This window comes from Pogona vitticeps, chromosome 14, assembly GCF_051106095.1.
Source record: "Pogona vitticeps strain Pit_001003342236 chromosome 14, PviZW2.1, whole genome shotgun sequence".
In the NCBI taxonomy this organism is placed as follows: Eukaryota; Metazoa; Chordata; class Lepidosauria; order Squamata; family Agamidae; genus Pogona; species Pogona vitticeps.
In genome coordinates, this window is record NC_135796.1 from 13,669,920 (window position 1) to 13,696,775 (window position 26,856).

Here is a 26,856-nt window from a genome sequence, read left to right on the forward strand (position 1 = left end):
CAAGACATGTGCACAATTTTTGAAGCTGTTTTCCTCTTTATAATTTGCACCCAAAGGGGAAAAAAAACCAATTCCTGTAGTGTACTGAAAGATAAAGCCAGCAGTCCTTAACACAGTTAAGTAGAGAACAAGCTTCCAATGGGATAAACTGTGTTAGGCTGTAGTACCTTAAAGATGCACACTTTTTAATTGGCATATACTGAAGTCTTACTTCTTTAGATGCATTTTATCTTCAGTTTTAAGGTATCACAAGATTCTTAGAGATCAAGGTGCACTTTTTCTTACTTCTAGTCACTACCACCTCAAAAAGAGTAGGGAAAGAGACATCTTAAAAGGCAATCCGAACCATCAATGGTGAACTTCAGGGAAAAGTTACACATCTGGAACTCTTAAGGTTTTGGGGGGGGGCTGAGTAAGGTTGGACACAACAAGGTGTGTAAAAGCATGTATGATGCAGAGGAAGAAGACAAGGAGATGCTTTCCTCTCTATCTCTTCATCCTAGAAGCTGGATTTATCTGATAAATGGTTTGAGATCCAGGACAGGGAGGGGAAATACTTCAGGGAAGAGGAAATATTTGGTCACACAACCCATAGATAAAGGTTGGCATTTGCTTCCACAAGATGTAGTGACTGCCAGCCAGCAATTTTGGACAGTTTGCAAATCTAAACAGACACCACCAGAAATATCTTCAAGGCATGATGGCTACTGATTATCCCGTTACCCAGGACAGTATGGCTCTGAAGACCAGTTTCTGAATAACGCAAGCAACGGTTGCCACTGTGTTCATTTCTCACTATGGGCTTCTTAGGGGCAGCACCAAAACAGAATGCTGGATCTGACCGGCCTTTGATCTGATCTGCTAGTGTTCCTCATACGACTCACTTAAACAAACAAGCTTCCAACTGCACCGTACATTATACTGCGGTTGAGACAGAATAAGGAAACCTTTTCTTACCAAAACAACAGAATCGGACCAACAGGTTTCATCTGACGCAAAACTTTCCGGACTTTGTGCACCACCTTCTTCAGATTCAGATAAGTGTCGCCTCAGTAGAAAGGCATTTGTACAATTTTGGGAACAACGGCCAAAATCCTGTTGTGTAGTAACGTCAATAAAAGAGAAACGGCGTGACTCACCGTGGGAAATAGCCATGAGTGAACAAGTCCCTGTTTGGATTCTGGTTTGTCCACTGAGCCACCTGACTGGCATGCAGTGGGAAATCAAAAGAGGGGACCTGTAAATGAGCATCAATGTACCACTGTGATATACACCAGTTCTCTTACACCAAAGTAGCTATGCAGCAGAATTTTGGCTTGTTTCTGCCTGCCTGAAATGAAAACGTCTAGTGAAACTACACTCTATGCTTCCAAAGAAGTGGGCTACTTTCCATGAAAACCTGTGCCAAATTAAACCTGTTAATCATAAAAGTGCTGTCATTATTGTTTCAACAGAATAACACAAGATATCTGCTGAAGAGGAAAAAAATTCCTACAGTTATCATATTTTGCATCACCTGAATGGGACCCAGTAAAATGAATGAGACCTAATGAAATCAATGCAAAAATACAAGGTTACCGGCTAATTAAAACCATACAAACATAGAAAAATTTTTGCTGGCAGAAGAGCAGGAAAATTAAGCATAACTAATTGGGAGGGGGGGAATTAAACAAAACCATGCAACGCTTTTAACTCAATTTGTTAAACCCACTGGATTAAGAGAGGTTTAGTGTGGTTTAGTGTAACTTATGGAGGAACAAGGTGGATATAAAAACAGAATAAAACACAATCTAAATGAAGCAGCCAAATGAGAATTTAATCTGCTTTAATTAAAAATAAGAAGCCATTTAGAAAAACAACACGGAAAGCTTTTTGGCAGCCTAGCAAACACAAGCCAGAATCTCCAATGAGTAAGAATAAGAATGAATTCGCCATACATCTTCCTCTCCTCTTCCTGGATTCATGGCAATATTACAATGCCTTTCCACCCAAAATGGCTCCACAAGAGATAAAACAACAAAATTTAAAAACTCTACAGAAATATCACATTTAAAAACCAATTAAACATACATTAAGATTTTTAAAAATCAAGTACAAAATACAATTCAAAAACATTTTTAAAACTGTAAGTTAAAACAAACCCAGCATTCCTGAGATGACTTACTGCTTAAAGGCCTGTCTGACCAGGAAGATTTTTGCACAAGGACAGCTTGACAAAAGGGGTGGTGGTGGTGGTTCCAACCTAGTTTCTCTGACACGTGCATTCCAAAGCTTTACATTATATTGTGTGTTTTATAAAAGGAAAGCTAGAAAGGTGGTTAGGAGTGGGACCAGAAGTGGGAAAGAAATCAGGAAAAAATCCAATTCAATGGAGAAAGTGCTGATGAAGACAATTACATTAGTTCTGTATGTTCTCTGTGTTACAGAATCCGAGCTGATAACACATAGACAAGCAATGGAAATTGTGGCTGGTAACATGTGGTGGTGCTGCAGGTTAAACTGCAGAAGCCTCCGTGCTGAAAGGTCAGAAGACCAGCTGTCGTAAGATCGAATCCACGCAACGGAGCAAACTCCCGTCACTTGTCCCAGCTCCCGCCAACCTAGCAGTTTGAAAGCATACAAAATGCAAGTAGATAAATAGGTACCACCTCGGTGGGAAGGTAACGGCGTTCTGTGTCTAATCGTGCTGGCCACATGACTACAGAAGATTGTCTTCAGACAAACGCTTGGCTCTACGGCTTGGAAACGGGGATGAGCACTGCGCCCTAGGGTTGGACACGACTGGACAAATTTTCAAGGGGAACCTTTACCTTTACCTAACACACGTGCAACAACCCTACTATGTGGAACTTAAAAGTAAGCCAACAGTACAAACTTGCAGGCCATGGGAAAGCACCCCACGACCCTACCATACAGAACTGAATAGGATATGAAAGAACACTGTGTTAGTAATAGTGCCAGCGATGTGGCAAGTCCCAAAGCCCTACAAAAACCAAGCTTTTTTCACCAGAAAAAAAGGGAGGGAGGGGTGGGGAGGTGGGTTCAGAGTTGTAGGTTGAGTCCAAGTCAATGAAACCAACCAACCAACCCCAAGTAGAGTTTAAGTCAAGCTGCCAGTGCAAGAAAAGTCCAACTTGACATTGAGTAATGCAACTCGAGTCCCCATACCTGAATACTGCTAAGAAATACTGGCACGTTGACCCATAGAATGAAAACGATTAGAATGGGGGGAACCAAACAAAGCACTTGGCAAGTCAATTGTTAAGTGAGCTGGGAAGCCGCCTTATATCTCGATCCACCTAGTCCAGTAGCGTTATAGCAGTTCACAAGAGCTCTGACCGGACTTCTACGTAATTTATTCAAGATATTTTGCCATGCCTTTCTCCTTAAAACAGACCCAAGGCGGTTTACATCATTAAAATACATAATTGAAAGCTAACAGCGAGTATACTAAAAAGGATCAAACAAATACCATACTAAAACAAACAACAAAACAAATTAAAACAAAAAAACGGTAAAGAAAGCAACAACGAAACACATTCAAAGCAGTAAGGTACAACAATCCATTTAAAAGCCTCCCTCAGGCAGCTGGTCAAAGCTTGCCTGAAGAGAAAGGTCTTGGCCTGCTTGCGGAAGGACAGCAAAGATGGGACAAAACCTACCTAGTTTCCAAAATCAGAGAGATTCACATGTGTTCAGAATAGTACATGATGCTTAAGGAAGAGAGGAGGCTGCCTTATATTGAGCCAAACCTAGCCTAACACTGTCAAATATGGGAAGTTTGCAAGCAGAATTTTTCCTAGCTCTTCCTGAAGATGCGGAGAGCAGGGAAGGGATCAGACCTATGTCCTTCTGCCCCAAACAATTTCCCTTCCCTTATACAGATATTTCGACTGAAGAATGACTGTTCACCTGGAAGAGAATGCATGCATTTCCCCTCGCTACAATACACTGCAGCTGCCTAAAGCTAGAGTGAGCATGGCATGATATTGCTTGTCTTCTTCCATGTTCTAAAAAGAACATCTTCCCCAGAGGGCAAAATGCTCTTTCTTTCTGATTCCTACGGCCCTTGTCCCACAGGAGTTATTCTTCATAAAGCGCAGATGATTTTTCTCCCTCGAGGCATCTTGGAGGGTTTTGCTTTTCATGCAATTCCTCCACCTTAAGCTTTTCCCGTGGCCCTGCTCCAAAGCAGACGGCAACCCACCTTGTTCCATTTGACAGCTCTTTCCTAGGCTCAAAAACTCGCCTTTCCATTTTCCTCTCTCCTTTCAGTCACAGCCCAAATCCCTTGGCTGCTTGCTTGTGTTTCATGCCATAAATACTTAGTTAAGCCCAAATTAAATTGGTTTTGCTGGGGACTAAATGCAGAAAACATCCAGGAAAAGCCATTATTTTTTCCAGGTAAGGTTTCAAAAGAGGTGCCTTCTGAAAGGGAGAGAACTTGCAAAAGGAAACCTTACAAGGCTTTTCCTAGAAAGGTTATGAAGGTTGTCATCAAGAAGGGCTTGGAAACATGATGATTTAAGAGAAATTTCCAAAATCTACCATGCTGGTTGGTGTATTCTGGGAGCTGTAGTTTCAAAAGACTACATTTGAAACATCTGAAGCAATGTTTCAAAAGAAAAATATTATACTGATGTCATCCAGAAGAGAGATAGCACTCAGACATCTATAAAGGCATGTTCTCTCTCTAAGGGTTTTAAGCCTAAACATATTTTTAAAAAATATCCAACTACTTGCTGAAATACAACATCTTGCTCTTATAAGGGAGCATTTAGAAAGCCACTAGGAAGCTATATCTTGTCTACATAATACAGATAGTTTTATTGTTTGTGCGGACACTTTCCAAATATTAAGTCAAATCAGTCTGTGGACATAGATTACTATGTGACCAGAACATATAGTTTTTTTTTAATTGTCTTTTCTAGCCTGTGTAGCTCTTTTCTTTCTGTGCCATATAGCGCTATAGCATTCAAATTGGTAGACATGGTCTAGAGGGGCGGGGTAAAAATCAAATAAATAAATAAATAAATAAATTGGGGTTTTGGCCATGAACTTCAGTATTTAAAGCTATGCAGATCATCCGAGGGCTGGGGTGAGGAGAGTTCATCCAGGTGGCGAGAAAGAGAACAAGTTTCCTTTTTCTTTGAAAAAAAAATGTGTGTATGAGAGAAATTTGTTTTTTTAGAATTCCCACCACACTCCAGTAAGACTCTTACTATCCCCCTTTTCAATTTTTCTTCTGTTCCTTAGCTGATTCTGTAGTATTCTGGTCTTCCCACAACCAAAACGGAAGTTTTGGAGGTATGTTGTTTGCTCATTTTAAGACATCTTTTGCATTTAATTTGAAAGGATACGTTTCTAACATTATTACCATGTGTTGTCAAGTCAACTCTGGCTTAGAGCAACCATTTCTAGGGTTTTCTAGGCGTGGAACACTCAGAAACGGTTTACCAGTCCCTTCTTCCAGGGGTGCCCAAGGCTTAACAGGCCTTTCTTTCCCCAAGAGGCACTGTGAGGAACTGAACTCTCAAATTTTGGCTTTGCAGACAAATACCTAACTTATTAAGTCGTCCAATCCACCTGGTTCTACACGCCTAGAAAGTTCACAGGATATATAAAAAGATGTCTCCTATTTTGGATAGAGCCCTGTTTTGTTTCCAAACCAACGGACATTCAGACTGTTTCCAATTCTATTTTACTTCCAAATCTGATAAACATTCAGATACTTAGATTCAGTATTACAGAACATAAGGGTAGGGACACAGGGAGTTGAATCCTTGCTCCACTGAACTGTCATTGAACTCTTGCTCCATTTAGCACAGTGCTGTTTGCACTAAACAGACAGCATCTCTCCAAGAGTTCAAGAGAGGATTTCCTCACCCCCAACCTTAACTCAACATGTTGAGTGAATCTTGAACCCAGGACCTTCTGAAAACAAAACAGAGGCTCAATGTAAATGAGTTACTACTCCCTATGATGCTAGAGTGTGTTCACAGAATCCCATCTTGTACTGAGCAGGGAAAGACTGCGAGTGCATGGATCACTCCAAAGCCATGTGGCTGGTAAGGTAAAGGTAAAGGTTCCCCTTGACAATTTTTGTCCAGTCGTGTTCGACTCTAGGGGGCGGTGCTCATCCCCGTTTCCAAGCCATAGAGCCAGCGTTTGTCCGAAGACAGTCCTCGGTGGTCACATGGCCAGTGCGACTTAGACACGGAACACTGTTACCTTCCCACCGAGGTGGTCCCTATTTATCTACTTGCATTTGCATGCTTTCGAACTGCTAGGTTGGCAGGAGCTGGGACAAGCGACGGGCGCTCACTCCGTTGCGTGGATTCGATCTTATGACTGCTGGTCTTCTGACCCTGCAGCACAGGCTTCTGCGGTTTAGCCCGCAGCGCCACCACGTCCCTAACCATCTCTCGGGAAAAGCACCTTTGCACAGTAAGATGACGAAGGAGTCCTTTTTAACCTGCAACAACCGTTGTGAGTACAAGTCACTGCTTGAGCCTGCACCCACCGAGCAACAAATATGCATGAGAAAACTTAGCTTTTGGTAAGAGCTGGTGTGAGTAGCTGGAAATGAGATATGCAAGAGGTTAAAAAAAGGGGAAGGAGGAGAGCTTTTACTTTAGCCAGTGCATACCCAAACACATGGAGTTGCTTAAGCCTTGAACCCAGGAATAAAAAAGCTTCAGAATGTTTTAATATAAAATGTATTAGCAACATCCTCTGACCAGTAAAGTTAATTTTAAGCCCTTGTCTTTTTTTTTCTTTTACAACGGACTAGAATTTGCTTTCAAGCTTTTAGCTGGGTGGGAAAGCCAAGAGGTCTGCTGTTTAAAAAACCAGCTCCAGCGAAAGTGAAGCAAAAAAATATCTCAGAGAACAGGCAAGCAGCCAAACCAGGACTCTCTTAATCTAATACCATCCTGAAGATGGTTCAAGGGGGTTTTGGGCACAAATCGCTCAACGATGACTTCATAAACAAACAGAGAGCTCGCACTTTAGATGTGAAGCCCAGACGGATCACGTTTTTGTAAACACGCTCCCCAAAGAAGCTTACAGAGCACAAGTTTGTTTGTTTTTAAAATAGTAACATAAAACAAAGCAGGTGAAACGTGAAACACAGTATGATGGAAGGCATTTCTCCTTTCTAACATTCTAGCAAGATTGTCTTCTCTCTTGGGGAATGTGAAGAGCTGACACTTAACTGACAGACGTATTTGTTTTCCTTGATCCAAAGAATGGGATCCAAGCCCACGGGCCCAAATCCTGTGTGGTTTTAGGGTGCACGTAACACCTTTTTTTTTTTGTCCGTGTGATTGCTTCTTCCTTACATCGGCTGAAGAAACTGACTTGGGGGGAGGGCGGCTTCACCTCAGGCCTAACTTATTTCAGATTACCACTGGGGTCAGCAGATGGTAACTTGAATCCCCACAATAAAATAAATCACACTCCATGTTCCTTCCCCCTTTTCCATTTTCTTAAGGACAATGCACACTCTTTCTTACGATGGCTATCAGAACGCGCCTGTAACCATGTTCTCTATGTACAGGCAAGCCTCGGGTCAAATGAGTCTCTTGGTCAGTTTACCAGAGGTCCCTCGTGTTGGCTGCCATAGGTGGGCAATGCCCAAACAGTATCTTCTTATTCTCTCTGCTTGGCTCGAACAATCAGCTCTGTCTCCATTTCCCTTACTCCTGTCTAGTTTGAACAATATGGGTGAACAGGGAGTTGATGTTCTGCTTGAAAGGAAATTATGAATTCAGCCACAGATGCAATGTTCGTTTGCCAAGAAATGCGGCGTATAGGGCTGGAAAAGTATTTTATTTTTATTTATTTTTCCAAGAGGAGAGGAGGGAGAAAAACACAGCAAACGGCATGGGCTCTTCAGCCTGCAAGATATGGAAAAAGAAAGGCAGCCGCCACGCCTACAGAATCAGCACCATTCATTTGAAATAATCTTGGTAAGGAAGGAGGGGAGAAAAAGGAAACCTGCTGTTCGCAGTGAAAACGATGTGCTGCCAGTTTGGACGGCCTTGTTCCGATGTGAAGTTAAGAGCTGAATTGTACAAAGAACCACAGGTTACACGAGGGTAAAGCTTTGCAGAGTCAAGAATGGTACAGGGAAAACAGAGAGGTAGTTGGCCTTCAAATACGAGGCTCAACATGTTCGTAGGAAACTCTGAGATGATGCTGCAGGTAGAGCGACAAACGTGGAGACTGGGAGGATGGAGGTCTCTACTGGAAGAGCCACGGTGGAGCGTCTGCTGGCCTGGGCAGAATGAGAAGTTTTTAATCATTCTTATTTTGCAGACTCTTTTATACCAATGGAAGAGGAAGATTAAATGCCTAAATTAGAGGTAAGGATCTTGAGGCAACGTAGGGGTGTCTGACTCAGCAGATCCAAAGCCTCTTCCAAGATGCTGCCTGCTTTGTGTTTACTGTTCTTGTCCTTTTTTCGTTTCATATTCTGCCTCGGGGGTGGGTTGGAACGTCTCTCTCTACCTCTGATCTGAGACTGCAGCCCCTGTTCCGAAACTGACTTTTAACAATGGAAACTGGCACATACATCTGCCCATTCTATTATTATTATTATTATTATTATTATTATTATTATTATTATTATTATTATTATTATTATTATTATTATTATTATTATTGGAACTTTTTCTGTTTTTCTGCACCATCCATAACTTTGTGGTGGCCCTTCCGATGAAGACCTAGATAGGGTCAAAAGCTAGCTTATCTTTCTGAATTGTTTTCCCAGTGATCTGATAAAGGTATTGTCCGCTCTTGCCTTCAGATTACATTCAAGGACCATATGAGGTGGGTATGTGTGTGTGTGCATGGGTGAGTGTGCGTATATGCGCATGTGTGTGCAAGAAAAGAACATTTCCCTCTTCAGAAATGTTGTCTCTCCCCTTGTGCAACTAGCCACAGCCCCTCACTAAAAATGAAATGAAATAAAAATAGAGATTCTGGAGTTATAGTTCTCAAAGAGCAACTTTTACCAGCTCCACTTCATTAGAATCCAAGGGCTTACACAGTCCTCAAGGCACACAGGTGCCAGACATTTAAAAAGAAAATGTTTGTAATTATCTGCTTTCTTTCTCACTGTTAATTCCAACTTTCCTGGGTTTTCTAGGTAGAGAATACACGTAAGAGGTTTACCATTCCCTTTTTCTGGGTGGGCAGGGGGCACCCTGGAATTGTGCAGCTTGCCCAAGGCTACACAGGCTAGCTCTTCTCCCTTGAGAAACACAGTGGGGGAATCGAACTCCCAATCCCTCACAGCCAGAGATTTAACTCAATGAGCAATCCAGCTGGCTGTAAACAGGAACAAACAGCGCATGAGCTCCTGAACCCACATTCCCCTGCACTCCTGTGAGGAGAAAGCACTGGTTTCGCATGTTTGAACCCAGGAAGTCAGAGAGGGACAGAGAATAAAAAGACGGCCTTTGAAAGATGACCTGTGCTTGTTTAAAGCCTTCTAATGACATCGGTCTGATTCTGTTGGGTATGCTCACGGAGGCGTGGAAAAGAGAAGCTTGTTTTCCAGTGTTCAGCAGTAGCAGTGCTTGCCTTGCAAAATGCTGCTCCAGGCCATACTCCTGTACTCCCACATGGCCTCCGTCGGTCCCCTTCCTTCCCTCTCCTCCTCCCTCCCTCCCCATTTTCCTTCTCCACGCAGAGATTCTTCCGGGAGCCAATTTTAATACTCCTGGCTGATGGATGGTTTACATGAGCTGTTGAGAATACAGCACAGCTTGAGTAAGCACATCTCTTGATCTGGAGACAGCTTGCAGGTAAAAAAAAAGAAGAAGAAGGATAAATAAACAAATATAAGTGCACTGTTTCCTTTTTAGTTAGTTGTCAACTGATGGGGGAGAAGAGGCCCCTTGGCTATGCGTTCAGCCAAGTCAGCTCCTGAAAAGTGTCTTTTCGAAGCGTCCGGATACAAAGGGAAGGCCTGAAAACCAGCAGAAATGACTCTTGCGCGGAGTAGCTCTTGGAAGGGGTAGACGACTCTCGGGAGAGATTTTTTTTTACTTTGAGTTACAAACCGCTGTGTATACGGTCTCTGAACATTTGTAGAGGTCTCTTCCATGTTCCTGCACACAGAACTTAACCTCATCAAGATTCATTCCCAAAGGAAAAACAAATGACATACATTAGCTCTGTTACTGATAGGCATTTTGCTAGCTTCCTTGTCAGGGAAAAATAAAAAAAGTGCTGAAAGACAAGGTGCTCCTTTTTTCGTGGCATCAGGCAACAGATTCCTGGACTCCTGGGCCGCCCACTCGTCTTGGGCTCCCTAAATTATCCTTAAGAAATTGTTCCACGCTGTCATATTGCTTCTCAGCTACAGCCACCGTGTGAATTAATGACCTTATTAGCAGAGACCACCCCCGATCATCAGTGTGGAACTGACCAGCCTGTCCAGAAAGACCGCTTCTCTACCTGACATCTCACCTTTTGCCTCAGGCAGTGCAATGTCTTGGGAGAGCCTCGGCTGTGTTAGGTTCTAATTCTTAGCTTAGCCTGACCTTCCAGAGTTAAGAATGCCACAGGGAAGTTTTAAATACTGGAGAAGATGCTCATGTTTTACAAGTTCAGAGCATGAAACAAACAAAATGGGGAAAGTCCATGTCACACTAAAAGGGAGCCTATCTACTGGTTTGGGTGGCCTTTCAAAGTCAACAAAACAGAAGGTTAATTAATGCAGACACTGTGTTAATTAGATTACACAAAGGGTTTTCCTGGTTAGGGTTCAAGTTACAAAATGCTCCTCCAGGGACAAAGCAATAAATTAAATCTATTATCTTTGGAAGTATAAATAGCAGGAGTCAAGATAGCAGAGCCTTTTGCACTGTAGACTTTATTCCTTGGTCAACAAGATTTTCCTCCCTTAACCTCCTTTTAAATGACTTCAAAATGCTGAAAGTGGAATTTTGGCCAAGTCAAGCAACAAGAAAACAAGTATTTGTGTGTCATTGCTAGCCATTTCAGGCTTCAAAGTACAATAAAAGCAACAGAAATAACAACTTTTTGAATGTGGGAAAGAGCTCTACACAGAGAATACCTTCAACTAACATTGGCTTAAATCCTATTGCTAGTTTCAGCTAGAATAGACCAACTGGCCCAAATCCTTCTGTGTAAGTTCATGTAAAGGTGGTGATGATGGTCACCAGCAAGGGGGTGCGGTAGATTTTCTTTAAAATACTTCCTACTTCTGTCCCACAGCTTGTCTGACTTGCATGTAATCAGCCTTTATTTAATGCAAACCATGGGTGTCCTGGGACGGGAGGAGGAACTCTTTTATTGAACATCTCTTCCTGCTGCTATGTCAGTACCCTTTTGTAGTTGCAACCTATACAATAGGATTTTTGATCACTGAATCAAACTGTTGGCTCGTAAATGAATTCAACTGCTCTTCCCATCTAGAGTAGACCCATTTAGTCAGTGGGTCTATTCTAGGTGGGAAGAGCAGTTGCGTTTACACCATTGATTATGAAAATCTTATGGAACTTCTGGTTTTAAAGGAACATATAACTCAAATAGGCCCATAACAGTCTTGGCCTCTAAAGAGCTGGTGTAGAATTCAGCTGCTCCAGCACTACTAGGTTCGGTCCAACCCAGAAAGTATTTCTTTCTAGTCCTCCAAAAGATTTGGTATCACCAAAGCCTTATGGGCCTTGCAAAGAAACCACACACACAACCACCACAACAAGGAAAGAAAAAACTCTGAACTTTTTTTTTAAGTTTAGAGCCCAAAATCTTGTTTTCCCAGTTCTGCCAATTCAATGGAAGTGTCACTGCTGCCGTCGTCATCGGCATCATCATATTGCCACTAATTAAAGAGTTCCTGCTGCAGTTTCAGTTCATACATGACTTGTACGCAAACCAGGAGCAAAGCAGGAATTATTCAATCTGCTTGTGACATCACTCTTGTTGTACTGGTGGAGCTACTCAACGCATACTGGCTCTTAAAATTCATACATCAGATTGTACCTAATTACAGGATTATTTTACTGGCTGGGAGCTATTTTACCAAACGATCTCTGGGACGAGAGTGTAGGAGACCAGAAGGAAAGTGTGTTTCAAACCTGCTCGATCCTATGAGTGGAACTCTGATGCAGCATTAAAGAGGGCGATGTGGACACCACATCATAAAGAGAAAGGTTACTTCACCTCTGTCAAAGTGTTTGGAGGCAAAACATATTTTGTGTTAAAGAACACAACACACAAAAAAAGAACACCAAATAGAACAAGAGACTGGTGAGCAAACTGTGCAACTTGAATTGTGCTTCTATACACCAGGCAGGAAAAACACACAATACCAAAACAAAAATATTGAGGCAACTATAAGACTACAAATCTTACCCTCAAAGTCTTTTAGTTTCAAAGATACCATAATAGTTTTCTTTTGTCTTTACGGCTGCTAAAACTGATGAAGAGCATAACCTGTTTGAAAGCATCTGTATATGCTTTGTTTGTATTCTGTGGCCTGAAATCACAGAGGATAATCAGAACACAGCAAGCGAAGGTGGGGATGATCCCCCTCAGAAATCTACCCCTTGATCAATATAAAACGTGTCAAGCACAACTAGCTGGCATGGCTCTACAGCTCATTGCAGCCCAAGGACATTCTGGTTAAAGGATTATGGGAGATGTAGTCCGAAAACCTAACTTCTCTAAGCTCTGCAAATCAAAGTCAAGAGGCCTACTACGCAGGGGGAAACGGCTGCACCAACATACAGGCAGGAGGACCTGTTTCCCACGCTTTAAATTTGCTCTTCAAACAGCTTCCTGTCTTCCCAAGACAAGAAACAGGAGCCTTCTCTCCTGAGGCCCCGTTTATAAAAACCTCCCCACAGGAAAGCTTGACAAAGACAAGCAGCAGGAGGAGCAGCAGCAAACCATCAAGGCAGGAATCCTGAAGCCAGAACAAAATTAAAAACAACCCTAGTTTTTTTTTTAAAGAGGAAAGCCAAGATAGCTCAGGGGGAAAAAATAATAACAAAAATGTGGCCTAAATCCAGTTGCTATTCCCAACCACAGAAATCTGACTGAAGTAACAAATGAGTGGAGGAGGAGAAGGTGCTTGATGGAACAAGGGGTGGAGGGTGGGCTTCGGTGACGATGCAGACCTGCCTCCTCAAGGACAGCAAAAGGCGAGGATGAAATGGCAGCCACCCAAATTTGAGAGCTCTGGACAAGGAAAAGAGGCATCAATGGGGTCAGAGCAGCCACAGGCCTTGTGAACACTGGCCCAAGTACGGCTTTGTTTGCATCACCTAGCCTGAAATCTTAGAAAATAGTCAGAGGGCATCATTATGAAGGTGGGGAAGAGTCACATTATATGGGGTCTAAGCAGGAGTTCACAGCTTCCTAAGAAGAAAAGGCGGAGGAGGTGGTAGCCTTGAGCACAGGCCAGCTCCCCACATGAGGGGTAGCTTATCCTTCCTATGGGGTTCCTGAGCCTGTCACATCTTTTCACCCACTGCCACCACCCTCGCCAAAGGCCTTCTTGTTCTGCAGAATGGCAGATTTGAAGAACCAGCCTCTGCCATGAAATGCATGGCTTCTCCTCCTCTTCTTTTTGAGAGCGCGAGCAAGCAGGGCCCACCCACCGCGGTTGAAGGAGAACGGCCCTGAGTCTTCTCCCTTGCCCAGCGCTTGGCGAAGAAAGTGGCAACTCAGGAAACCTGGTCTCCAAGCAGGGGATGTCTGGCTGTTGTCTAGTCTCCTCCTCCTCCTCTTCTTCCTCCCCCTTCCCATTAGGAGTAGGTGCACCCTATCGCTGTAGCCTATCTGCCACGGCTACGGCCGTCGCCTACCTCGTCCCTTCATTCAGCTTCCTCCTACCACTGCTACTTCCGATCTCTCTGTGGCCACCTCGTCTTCTATAACCAGGAGGGATATCACCCTCTCCAGAAGGGCAGTGCAGCCCCACATAACCAGATCAGTTAAGCGTATGGTCAGGGAGACAACCTCGTGTGGGGTGCATCGCCTTGCTCTCTGTCTCCCAGCCAACTCTTCTCAGAGGACTCTGTTGTTGCATTCCACTTCTCCCTCCTGGTCTCGGGATCCGGGATTTGAGATGCTCCAACCTCAGAGTCCAGAGGCTGGCCTAGGGCAGCCATGGGAGCTTTTAAATCACAACACCCTGGGGCAAAGTCCCCGGTGCCCTGCTTTGGTTACAGCTTTGCTTACCGTCCAGGAACTGATTCAAGGGTTCTCTTTTCCTTGGGGCTACTCATCGGATTTCAGGCCCACACGTCAATGTCAGTCGTAGAACTATAGAGCTGGAAAAGACCCTGTGGATCATCGGGTCCGGTCTCTGCCAAAGAGGGGAATCAGGCTGCAAACTAGAGATGGACACGGGCTGCTGGCTGTTCAACTGTTGGTGCCTGTTCATTTATCAGCTGAATAGGTGATTCGTGCTTCAAAGACCCGCCTCCTCTGGCAGGCACCCACTCAAAGGCAGCGCCCTCTGGCTTCCCTGCCCCGCATCTTCCGGGTGCTGTTTCTTGAGTGGCCACCCATCAGAGGAGGTGGAGCTCTGAAACGCCAAACACGTGCTTGGCCGATCAATGAACCGGCACGCACCACCCAACCAGCAGTTCATGGCCATTTCTACTCCCAATCTCTGGCTCCACAGCCAGATATCAGCGGTACCTCGACTTACAAACTTAATCCGTTTTGGAATGACGTTCGTACGTTGAAAAGTTCATAAGTCGAAGTACCATTTCCTATTGAAATGCATGGGAATGGAATTAATCCGTTCCAGCATTTCAAAAGGCAAAAAGGCAGGGGGAAAGGGCTGGAAATTCGAATTTCCCACCCTTTCTCCCTGCCTTTTTGCCTTCAGAGCTCTCAAAGGGCTTTCCCCCCAACATCGGAATAAGCCGTTTGAGAGCTCCGAAGGTGCCGATCACGGTGGCAGGGAGTGCCAGGGAGGTTTCCCATGGTGGCGGGCAAAGCCTGGGAGACCTCCCTGGGGGTCCCCGCAGCTGCAATCGGCACCTTCGGAGCTCTCAAAGGGCTTTCCCCCTGACATCGGAGGAAGTCCTTTGAGAGCTCTGAAGCCAAAAAGGCAGGGTGTCATTTACAAATGGCTCCGTTGGCAAAAAAAATGGCATTGACTTGCGAATGGAGCCTTGACCTCGTTCGTAGGTCGAGCTCCGTTCGCAAGTCGATGCCAATTTTTGCCAACAGAGCCATTCGTAAATTGAAAAGTTCGTCTCTAGGGACGTTCGTAAGTTGAGGGTTGACTGTAAATCACTGAGCTATCCAGCAGTTGTGCTGTCACCTACAAGACTAAAAACCACCAGCCCCTTCACCAAAGAAGTACCAGTTGCCAGCTTCGTTCTAAGCATGAAGAGAAGCGTCCTAATAAACCTTGCATGGGAGACTATGCCATCATTGGGAGGGGTTCTTTCAAAGAGTTATAGGTGAAGCGGTTCAGGCAAATCCAGGGTGTCTGGAATGAGGGTGAAGGGCAAAAGCCTCTTAAGCCATACGGCTTCCTCCTCGTCTTCAAGAATGCCTTTTAATCCACCACCAACCTGGGGAGCGTGCCAGGCAACCCTTCCACTTAAAAGTTTCCACGGCTGGATGCAACACAGTTCAGCATTTCAAAGCGTTCTGCTCCCAATGCTCGGCTGGTAGCCATCGCGCGGCTGAATATAAGTGTAAAAGGTTCAGAAACCCGGAGGAGAAAGGAGCGACAGCGAGAGGGAGAGAGAAAGAAACCTCAGGCTGTTATCCTCCCCACCCCTAAACACTATCATTATTTTTAATCCCATCCCATAATTTGTGGTTGCCACTGACACAGCGCTTCTGAATACTTGAGGTTAATAATACTGCCACGGGAGACACAGTCCTGGCTGGCTCCCAATGGCTTCCTGTCCTCGAGAGAGCTTTTTCAACCAGAGAATTGCTCCACAACTGAAAACGGAGCTCGAGAGCGAGGCCCTGTGCTGGTTCCTTAACACTTGGCAGCGAGGGAAGAAAACAGAATTATGCCATTTGATGACACGCTTCTAACGTGTACCTATGTCTTTCCATCTAAGAGGCTCAGAGGGCTGGATCAGGCCAAAGCCTTCCTACTTTTGCGGCCTGCTAATAGCATCAGCCTGCCAGAACGCTCCTAGGTCGTTGCAACCTGATATCACAACACTTTTACCTCCAACACGGGGTAGGCACACAAGGGGTGGTGAGTCACAGGGGGTGGGTGTTTAGTCGACAAAGCCAAGAGAATGGGCTTCGCTTGCGCTGTTAAGGGGAAATTCCCTAGGTGTTGTGGCAGGTCTGTGGATCGCGTGCAGATCATCTGCCTGGCGTTGGGCAGCCGGAATCTCTAGCTTGAAAGCTCCGACAGGCAGCCTGGGGAGCGGCTATCGGTCCAAAGTTTGACAAGACTTTTCTAGGGGAATTACGGTTCCTTGCATTTAAACTTGCCTTTCCTTCAACGAGTTTAAGAGAAGAGGCACATGGGCTCTCCTTCTATCCATATTACAATGACCCAGTGAAGTAGGTCATGCCAAGACTGACTTGCTCGAAGATGGCGGAAGGGAATCAACTCGCTCCACTCCAACCTAGCGCTCTGGCCACTATGTCAATGTCTTGTATAGCCCAATATGTGATTATGTATATAAATTGCGCTGGGAGTGTTTCCAAGCTCACATGCTGCCTGAAAAAGGTGTGGCTCGGAGTGACCTTTCTGGGGTGGGATGATGGTCAGTTTTTCAAGCACTAACTAACTGTTCCCTCCTGCCTCTGAAATCAAAAGAAAACCACACTTCACTGTTCAATGCTTTTTCCCTCTCTAGAGTCTGTTGAGGCCTGTTGCTGAAAGCAGTCGTGTTTGTCAGTTTGCTGTTTGAGTTGTTCACAACTAAAAGTAAAGAAAATGGTATTTATTCTTTCTACTACTCAGAGTGACTTATTGAGACTATAAGTGCCAATGAATGAGAACCAAGGGGTGGGCTAGTCTGGGGAACTTGAAGCTATTCAGCTCGATGAATCCCTGAACTTCTGCTGTGCAGCTAGAATAATTTAACCAACATTCAAAACTCTGCAACCAACCATTGCTGTTAATTCTCCTCCCTCCTCTTGACTGAGAACCTTTTCCAGTCCCTGCGGTGGGGTATAAACAAACAAACAAAACACCAAATTGTATGTTTTTCCTGGCAGGCAATACATATTGGGAAGGCTAAGACTGTTGCCAGGTTTAAATGATTGGCATGCTTTGTGCAAGCTTTTGCTCCCCTTCAATTAACGCACGAGTCTTTCTTACAAAGAATGAAAAGATCACTTTTACATCTGTTATCAAAACTAATTTTCCCCATCTCTCCCACTAAAGAGTTGTGTGCAACCAGAGATCGGTTATTTCTGTGAAAGAACAAGCCAACTACTTGTTTATTGTGTTTCTGTGTCTGTTTGTTTTTAAAAAAAGTATTATCATTACCAAGGTGACACAGAAATATAATAAAAGTGCCAGTTTCTACCCCCCCACACACAAAAAAAGAATGAATTTACATACAATAGAAAAGGGGGAAGGGCAAAAAGTGGAAAGGCTGCTGTAAAGACTTTGCCAATTAAATCGAAAGAAAGGGGGAAGGCAGAGATACAATTACGGTTTCTTGTAAATTACTTCATGTAATTAAATCTGCTTCCCTAAATCACAAACCGTTTAGCTCTTCTTTTATAACAATGTAAGCAATGACCAAGGACAACCTTTTTACGGAGCCCTGATGCCATAAAAGTTGTTCAGCAACAAAAATTTCTGGCTCATCGTTTCAAAGCCCTCATTGTAATGAGACCCATTCATGTCTACACAGAACGGCTGCTCTGAAGAAGGGGGCGCGCGGGGAGCTCTTTGTCCCTCCAGGCTCTGCTCCAGGGCCGAGGCCGCCTTTAATCAACCGTGGCCTGTTTGAGGTTACTATTGATCCGTTAATGAGCAGACAGAGCTAAAGGTATTCTGCAGAAGAGGTTTATTTTTAAAAAGGATACCTTGGTTGGTTAGCTGATTTAAAAAACATGCGATGCAAGACAGAACCCACAATTCATTTCTCCTTTTTGCACTCAGGAAAGCGATGGCTCGCATTTTGTATCAAATCCGGAGGTTCAATCCTCAAGACTCTTGATTAGAGAAGCAACACAAACAACAAGGAGCAGGCAACGGAAAACAACCCTTGAACTGCTATGGGTGGTCAAGGTCAGTGGTTCCCAGCCTTGGTTGATCTTGGACTACAACTCCCAGGAGCCTTCACCACTAGCTGTGCTGGCCAGGATTTGTAGTCCAAGAACATTTGGGGACCCAAAGTTGGGAACCACTGGTCAAAGCAGACAAATCATGGGGGCGCGGAGTGAGTGAGTCACGAATCGCGCAGGGCGGCCCTAGGCATTGGTGCCTACGGCAAAACACAACAGAACACCAACACACTGTGTGCCCCAAATAGGTTTCACTCTTCTTTTTCTTTTTCCTTCTTTTTTCGAATGAATGAAGTCTGCTAGATATGAGGGTCAGAATCCTACATTACTTATTTGCAATTGTTTTAAGAAAATTGTGTCAGCCTTGGTGGCAAGCTGCTCATAGTTAATAAAGTTCTGGCTACACTCCTGGGTATGCCCCCAGTTCAACATGGAATATTTGGATTCATACCTCTGAGGATACAAATATGAATATCGGCACCACAGGCACCTGGAAAAACTGGTCTCTCCCCACCCCTGAAGTGGCAGGTCCACTTCCTGCTTGCACGCAGCGTGCAGGCCGGTGTCGCTCTCCTCGTGCCAATCTGGGAAAGAGCCCGGGTGGCGCTTCCCTGCCTCCCTGAGCAGCCGACCACTTGAAAACTGGGTGGGGAGACTCTTCATCCCGCCTCCTCACCAGAGTGGTCAGCTGCACAGGGAGGTGGGGAAGCACAGGCAAGGCTGCTTTCCGGATTGGTGTGACGAGAACAATGCTGGCCCCGCATGCTGCTCGGCGAGCAGTAAGGGGACCCTGCCAGTTCGGGGGGGGGGAAGGGTCCAGTTTTCCCAGGTGACAATATTCATATTCATATCTCCAGGGATACACATACAAATACCCCATGTCTACCCCCAATTCCACAACTGAAGGTGTGCCCAGGAATATAATCTCTGCACCCCATTAATGATGGGCAACTTGCTGCTAAGGCTTATACAATTTCCCCGAGTGTAAATTGGTGGAAAGATTCTGGGCAAGGAGACTGACTTCCAAGTAAAATATGAAAGGGCACATTCTTAACTGGATTAGAGGCCAGTAGGATCACACGGTAACAGTTATTTGGATGGGTCCAACGTGGAGTTACGACTTGGTGCTCTTAAACTGACTTGGGGGAAAATCCCCTGGAGACGGACCTTGACCTTCAAATCCCACCACCCAGGCCTGTTTCCTTCCTCTCATCTGTTAGGAGATGCTGCTGGGCCTAGAAGAAGGCGTTGCTTAGCAACCACGCTCCGCTCTCCTCACCCAGTCTCCTCTTCCTTCTCTCAGAAAAGGGGAGAGGGTTGCCCTAGACCGGAGATGCCAGGAAGTGAAACCTCCTGAAATGCCATATCTGGAGCAAACAACCCATCAAAGATCGGGGTGAGGCGAGCGGAGCATGCTTGCTAAGGCTGCCATGCCTCCATTCCGTCAAAACGAGCATTTAAATGGATACAATGTGCCGTGTATTTAGTAAGCTGAGCACCGCGCTCTTTCTCTCTGGAACAGTGTGTAAGATTTGGCAATAAGAAGCTTTAACGGGATAAGCTCGGCTCAAATAGCAGAGTTTCCCTTACTCGGTGGTTTTCTTCCTCCTTCCCTGCGGCTGCCGCCACGGCAGGCCCCAACTCTTCCCATGCACTTGGTATTCTGCTCTCAGCCTCAAAATGCCTAACTGGGACTTTAAGCAGATTTTTAAATTAGTCCCTGACAGTGCAAACAGATTGCTATTGATTGAAATGAGCCTTATTTTCGTTCTTTAGATGAGCGGCCCTAATGACTAAATACAGTATTGCCCATTTCAACGCGCGGCGCCGGGACTCCCCAGTGGTTTCTTAGGCAGCTGTGAATGCTCCCCGCTTGCAGATTACTAGGAGAGAACAGGAGAGAGCCATCTGTGACTTTTAGAGTCTGCGGCAGCAGCAGCTTTCGAGTTGAGCTGAGGACTTCACAAAGGGAAAGGAACACTTTGTCTGACCCCACTCCACCCACCCGTGCAGGCCGCTCCCTGGGCATCGGTTTTAAGCTCTTTGTAGTCAACCAGGGCATTATCTTTCCTTGAATGTAGCCAACTGCTTAAGCGTCCAGAAACTAACAATTCAGCACCCACATTTGTGCATCAACTCCCTGCATGAGGAAATCTAACATACCAGGGAGGGAGGGAGGGAGGGAGGGAGGGATAGAGAGAGAGAGAGAGAGAGAGAGACAGTCAGACAGACAGGCAGGCAGGCAGGCAGGCAGGCAGGCAGGCAGGCAGGCAGACATATCTATAGATATAGATATGTTGTTGAATGCTTTCCTGCTGACGCTCAAATTACTGAGGGAGAAGGTATATAAAAATGAAATGGCATCAAGTTGATTCTGGCTTATGGCAACACTTTCCAGGTTTTTATACTTATAAAGTACAGTGGTGCCTCGCTTAGTGAGGTTAATCCGTTCCGGATTAACCCTCGCTCAGCGAATCCATCGTTAAGTGAAATAAAAAAGCCCACAGGAACGTATTAAAACTGATTTAATACGTTCCTATGGACTTAAAACTCACCGTTCTGTGAGTTTCCTCCATTGCCGCGGCCATTTTGGATGCCTCGTTAGCGAGGCAAAACAGCGGTCGCCATTTTGTTTTAGCGGCGGCCATTTTGGAACCGCCGAGCAGCTGTTCGCTATGCTTTGATCGCGTCCGTTCAATCATCGCATAGCGAAAAAAGCCCATAGGGGCTATCGCTGAGCGAACGCTCCAGCGATGGCCCGGGACCCCTCGTTGTGCGGTTTCATCGCATAGCGAAGCGTTTGCTATGCGAGGCACCACTGTACTCATAAGTGATTTACCATTCCCTTCTTCTGGGGGCAGCCTGGGACTGCACAGTTTGCTCATGGTTATACAAAGTGGGTCTTTTCCTGGAAGGTCCAGTGAACTCTCAGCCTCTTGGCTCTGCAGCCAGAGACCCAATTTACTGAGCTACCCAGCCAGCTACATGAAACTTACAAGCTTGACCCGAAAATCCACAACACTCACCTGCTAACTCCACCAAATTGAGACAAATGATGGCGTCAACGTCGTATCCTAAACCCAACAGGCCTCCTACCCTTTCTTCCAACCCCAACACATCCCAATGAAGCTCTTCAAAGTAACCACTGATATCAAAATCAAGCAGCTACTTTTCTAGCAACAATTATTCCTGAAGCCTGAATTTTCCCTGGAAGCAAAAATGATAAAGTGACACTGTTATGTTCTGTGCCCATCATGTTAAAACAAGACTAGACGGAAAAGGCAATAATGCTAGGAAAAGTTGAAGGCAGCAGGGAAAGAGGAAAAGCAAATACCAGATAGATTGATCACATAAAGGAAGTCACAACCTTCAATTTGCAAGAGCCGAGAAATATCATTCAACAAGCTCTTAATTTTGCATTTTATAAAATACATAGATATGATTGAAAGAACATCAGGAAATGTGGGTGAAATCATGTTTTTGTTCTTGTCCCACAGCACTTTTTTTAAAAACAGGCAAAGAAGTACACACAGCATCCTTTGAGAAGGAAAACCCCTTTTCCCCTGTGGGAATTCACTCATGATGACGGGGGAAACCAGCTGCACGCTACTCCCCCCCCCATTCTTACTGCTGTACTTTTTCTGCCCACTGACCACTACAAAGGAAATGAGGAGTAATGAATACATTCACTTTCCTCCCCTCTAGGCCATTTTTGTCATGACTTTGATTTCAGGGACATTGTAAAGAAAATCTCTCTCTCTCTCATTGTGTGGACATAGCATTATTTTAAAATACTACTATGTTAAGTATTCTATTTTTTATGGGAACTTCTTATTTCTTATGCACTGCTATTAGGAACATGTCTACTTCTAAAATTTTCTTTTAAAGTATTCTTTCCCTTGGAAAACCTACCCTGAAAAATTGAAAATGGCCCAAAGCTCCCTCAAAAGGCTGTACCCCAAAATGTCTTAGGCACTACAAGCCATGCTTCCTGCTACAACAAACACAACAGTGCTGCCCCAAACACAAAAAGGTAACATGTGTGTATCTGTGTGTTTTTGTTTGCATGGTCATACAAACATGGCAAAGTCAAGACAAAAAGCCCCCCCCAATCATCCTCTGTCCCCTCCTGGTCACTTCTATGTGGTGGCAGGATGATTTCTGCCGCCAGAAGCTTACAGGGCATTTGAAAACAAGGTTGCCCTCGGCTTCCCATGGATGACAATGATTAGTAGCATGAAGGGAAGTATGGCCTGGTGGCTAAGGAGTGATGGAGTTCTCCAGGGAGAAGCCTTAGGAGGAAGACTTTTACTTCCCAAGGTCCAGACTTTCTCTCCCAGGATGCTATTAATCAGCAGCTGCTGGAGCAAAAACAGCAGAGATGGAAAATAAAAATGAAAATAACCTTCTTTTTCCTGCATAGTTTTAATAATAATAATTTATTGTCATTGTAAGTATATACACATACAACGAAATTCACATTTTGCTGCTGTTCCCAGTTGTTCTGATTATCTGATTACTGGGAAGGGCGAATTACGTTGAGGTTTTATTTGCAACTCTGCATACTATCTGTAGGTTCAGTAGGAACTTTTTTCTGGGCTGACATGATTATGTATCTCTCCAGCACAAACCAATCCTTCCTTTCAGCCTTCTGCTAAGTGTTCTTCTTTCCCTTTCTTTCATCTCTTGGTGGCGTTTGTTTGTTGCTGATGTGTTCAGCTGGTTGTTAAGTATAAGTGCAGTAAAAAAGAAGAAGCACAAGTCTGTAATTTCAAGCAACTATGAGTAAAGAATGTTTTTAATTCTTTCTCCCACAAATGTCTCAGAGTGAATTATTGAGACTTTAAGTGCTAGTTAATGAGAAAGGGCTGGACTCTGGGGAATTTGTAGCTATTCTCCTCTGGGACTCTCTGCGCTCCTATTGCATAGCAAAAAGAATTTGACAAGGAATTCAAAAGTCTGCGACACATTTCGAAAAAAGAATCGCAGGTAGAGCACAGGCAAATGGGTGACAGCAGCTCTCCTCTGGCTCAAATACTACCAGAGCCAAGCGAGAGATGTGTGGTCAGCTAAGTTCATCTCTTTAAGTCCAGGTTCCAAGACATTTCCAAAGTATTATATCAGCATTTATTATCAGCTTCTGCTGTTATTTCTCAAGAGTTTTCTTTAGCTCATCACCTTACGCTGCAGCTTTACAGACCTACTTAGCAAAGGAATACATTTGGACCAAAAAGAAACTCTGCACCCTTCTTAGGCTTCCCTGCTTCTCGGTGAAACACTGCATTACGCCAAAAGCTGCATTTCTGTTCTCTTTTGAGGCCAAGTGCTTTGCAACTGGTTTTATAATAAAAACTCTGCTAGTCCAGTGTGCTGACCGGACATGGTTGTTTCACTGCTAGATTTTGCTTTCCTGGATTCGTTTTTCCGAATATGCTGTTGTTTCAGATATTATCGAGACAAGAGTTGTAATATTGGATAACGGATGCCTCTTCTGAAGGCCACAAATGGATTATGAGCCTCTCTCTGGTGTCCTTCCCTCTTCACCTTCTCTTAGCTTTGAAGAAATGTGTTAGTTCGTGGGGAGGGTTTTTCCTGGGGGAAGGGACTTCCCCAATTGTGTATGACTGGCACCCTAAACCACAGTTCCTTGCAGGAGTACGTTCAGAGCCCTGTCAAGTCCTCTGATTTGCTTAGTGAAAACAGTCGGAGGTGAGCGGCGCAGAGGTGGCGGAAGCCAGAGCAAGGAAGGAAGCAACCTAAATCTTTATGCTTTCCACATGTTTTAACAACCTCCTGCCTCCCTCTCTCTCTCTTTCTCACATCGCCATGCAGGATGTTGGAAAGAATACTAAGAGCATGTTTTGTCAATCTGCCACCCCTCCCTGCTCACCCCCAAGCTGCTATTCACACACCCAATCTCCCAATCCTTCCTTGCTGTCAGCAACAGGAGCACCTACAGAGTCAGGTCACAGCCTGCATCCCTCCAGAATTCTGCCTACTGAGCACAGCATCAAAAACAAAAAACAAAACTAGAAAACAAAAAACCACACACCCCCCACCACAAAAGCAATTTAGGTATTCTGAAGCTTCCCAAAATCCTCGCCTGATATTTAAATGGAGCATCTGGAGGTGAGCGGGGTGACACTGCAGGCCTCTCAAATTTCATGGGCCCATTTGCAACACTGGATAGTCAACACACATCCAAGAGCCGCAGTTCCCAACCTTGGGTCTCCTGACGTCCTTGGACTACCACTCCCAGAAATCTTGGACAGCCCAGCTTGTGATTAAGGCTTCTAGGAGTTTTAGTCCAAGAACGCTTGGAGATCCAAGGTCGGGCATCACGGTCCAACAGCATTCCACCAAATGTATGCATTGGGGGACAACATTGGGGCTCCCAAAGACAACGAGCCTGCTAAGGTTTTGTGGGGGACTACACCTCCCATAGTTCACAACAGCCATGCTGGTTAGGGGCTTTTAGGAGTTGTGGTCAAAAACAAATAGCATTTCCAACCTCTGCAAGGATACTGGGGTTACCCCCATGCAGATCCTCCTTATTCTCAGGTCTCAGCGCTTGTAGTGTAACACCCACACAAATCACACTGGAAGTAGATCCAGATAATTCAGGAATCTATATCAGCATCCAGAGTGCAACTCCGGTTTTATATTTATTGAAATCAGGAGTGAGCCATGTATGTCTTGCCTTCCAGATATTGTTGGATCTCAACTCCCATGATCCCCCAACCTTTAGTGTTGCTGGCTATACCTGATGAGAGTTAAAGACCAATAACATCTAGACAGCCACACATACTTAAAATCTTATTTCTAAGCCCTGTCCTCCGCCACTACACTTTCTTAAGTGCAGCTGACAATGAAAGCATAACAACACAATGACACCATCCATTTCACGTTCAAAGTAAGAAATGCAATTTTAAAGCAAAGAAATGAGATCACAGTGTATAAACTAACAGAAAAAAATAACAAGCATTATATGCATAATTACATTGTTAACTGTCCAAAGAGTGCTTCAGCATCAAGGGGCACTATATCTCTCTAAACAACAAAGAAATAAACTAGATACTTAGAATGCCCAGACAAATAATTTTGGAAAAATAATCAGTAGCACCAAAAGGATTTCAGGAAAGCCTCCCCAGTGAGACTATTTCACAACTGGTGTGTCACCACAAAGAAGCCCCTTTTTGCAGTGCTTAATCACTGCTTCTCTGATTGTGGGGGCACCTGAACCTCTAAAAGACAATCTCACAAACTGAAGGCAAGCTAATATTGATATAAATGATCTATTAGATGTTCTAATCCCCAGCCATGAAGGGTTCCAGAGTTTTGGTACTCGGATTAAGTGCCAAACACAACAGGGACTAACAGAGAATATGTCAGCACAGGATAAAGATAGTCCCATCATCTTTCTCACCCTTTTGCTCTTTATTCCATAATTTTCTTCTCACCATTTGAGTATCCCTTTACTGCTTTGGCAAATACCGAAGATCTAGTTTATCCACCAACATCACTCTGATATTTCAACTTTGTTATTTTTGAAAGCCACACACCTGCCACAAACTTCCCCAGTTAAAAGACCAACTGTCAACCCTAACTGAAACAAGGCATTTCAAACGCATCTAAATTACACCAGGGGAACACCAAACCACCACAAGATAAAACGGAAAGTACCCAAATGGTCCAGTTTCTTCACTTCTTTTAGGAGTAAACATGAAGGCGAGGTGCATTCTTTTATAAATGAGTGTAGGTTTCATGGGAACCATCAACACAATGCACTCACAAACACTGAGCGTACTTGGTCCCTTCCATGGCCAGGCCAAGCCAAGCCAAATAAAACTGACAGACAAAAATTCTTGGTTGTTTTTTTTTTAAGTAAATCCATAGCAAAAACCAGAAGAAAACATTCTCCCCTACCTGCTTGTGGGCTTTCAAGGGAACTTTCTTCTTCACCCGCTCCTTCCCTCGATCCGTCTCTCTTCCCGAACTCCCGGCATCGTTATTATGGCCGTTTTCGCTGGGCTCAGCTGACACGCAATGTTCGGATTCTCGTGGTTTCTTTCCCGGATGTCTCTCCCATTTTTCCTTTCTCTCCTGAGGCTTCAATGACATGTCCTTCTGCAGAGAAAAAATCAGAGAGAGAAACTTTTTAACACCTTCTTCTTCTTTAAATATGTACATGGTTCATGTAGGTGGCCAGAAATTTCATGCAGGTGAATGTGTGGGCTGGTTACGGAGAATTGGATTGCTCTAGCCCTCTTCCACTAGCCATCTTGGTTTCCTTCCGCTAGCCACAGATCAAGGAAGCCAAACAAACCTATTTTTTTTTAAACTACAACTTCCATAAACTACAAGCAAAATGGTCTATATTCAGAGATTATGCCATGTTGTACCAGAAAACTTTTGGGGCATACAGTACTGTTTAGGAAGAAATTAATTATTTCCATAGCAAGTTTTTAAAGAAGGAACTATTTTAGTCCATTGAGGTATATCAGACAACATACACACAAAAACTCACAGCCCAAATTAAAAAAAAAATAAGCAAGAGACAAAAATGTTATGGCACCTTAAAGACTAACTGCTCTGTTTCAATATGAGCTTTCATGGATCAAG

General features: G+C 44.4%; 1 protein-coding gene across 29 annotated transcripts in view; it reads right to left on the bottom strand.

The window, feature by feature from the left end:
- The window catches only part of FBRSL1 (fibrosin like 1), a 724,755-nt gene that overhangs the window by 483,278 nt on the left and 214,621 nt on the right, over nucleotides 1–26,856 (bottom strand). For all 29 annotated transcript variants that reach the window (XM_072983658.2, XM_072983645.2, XM_072983642.2 and 26 more), the window contains exon 2: nucleotides 26,161–26,361. In XM_072983658.2, the coding sequence (XP_072839759.1) occupies nucleotides 26,161–26,361 (201 nt within the window). The remainder of the gene's footprint in view (nucleotides 1–26,160; nucleotides 26,362–26,856) is intronic.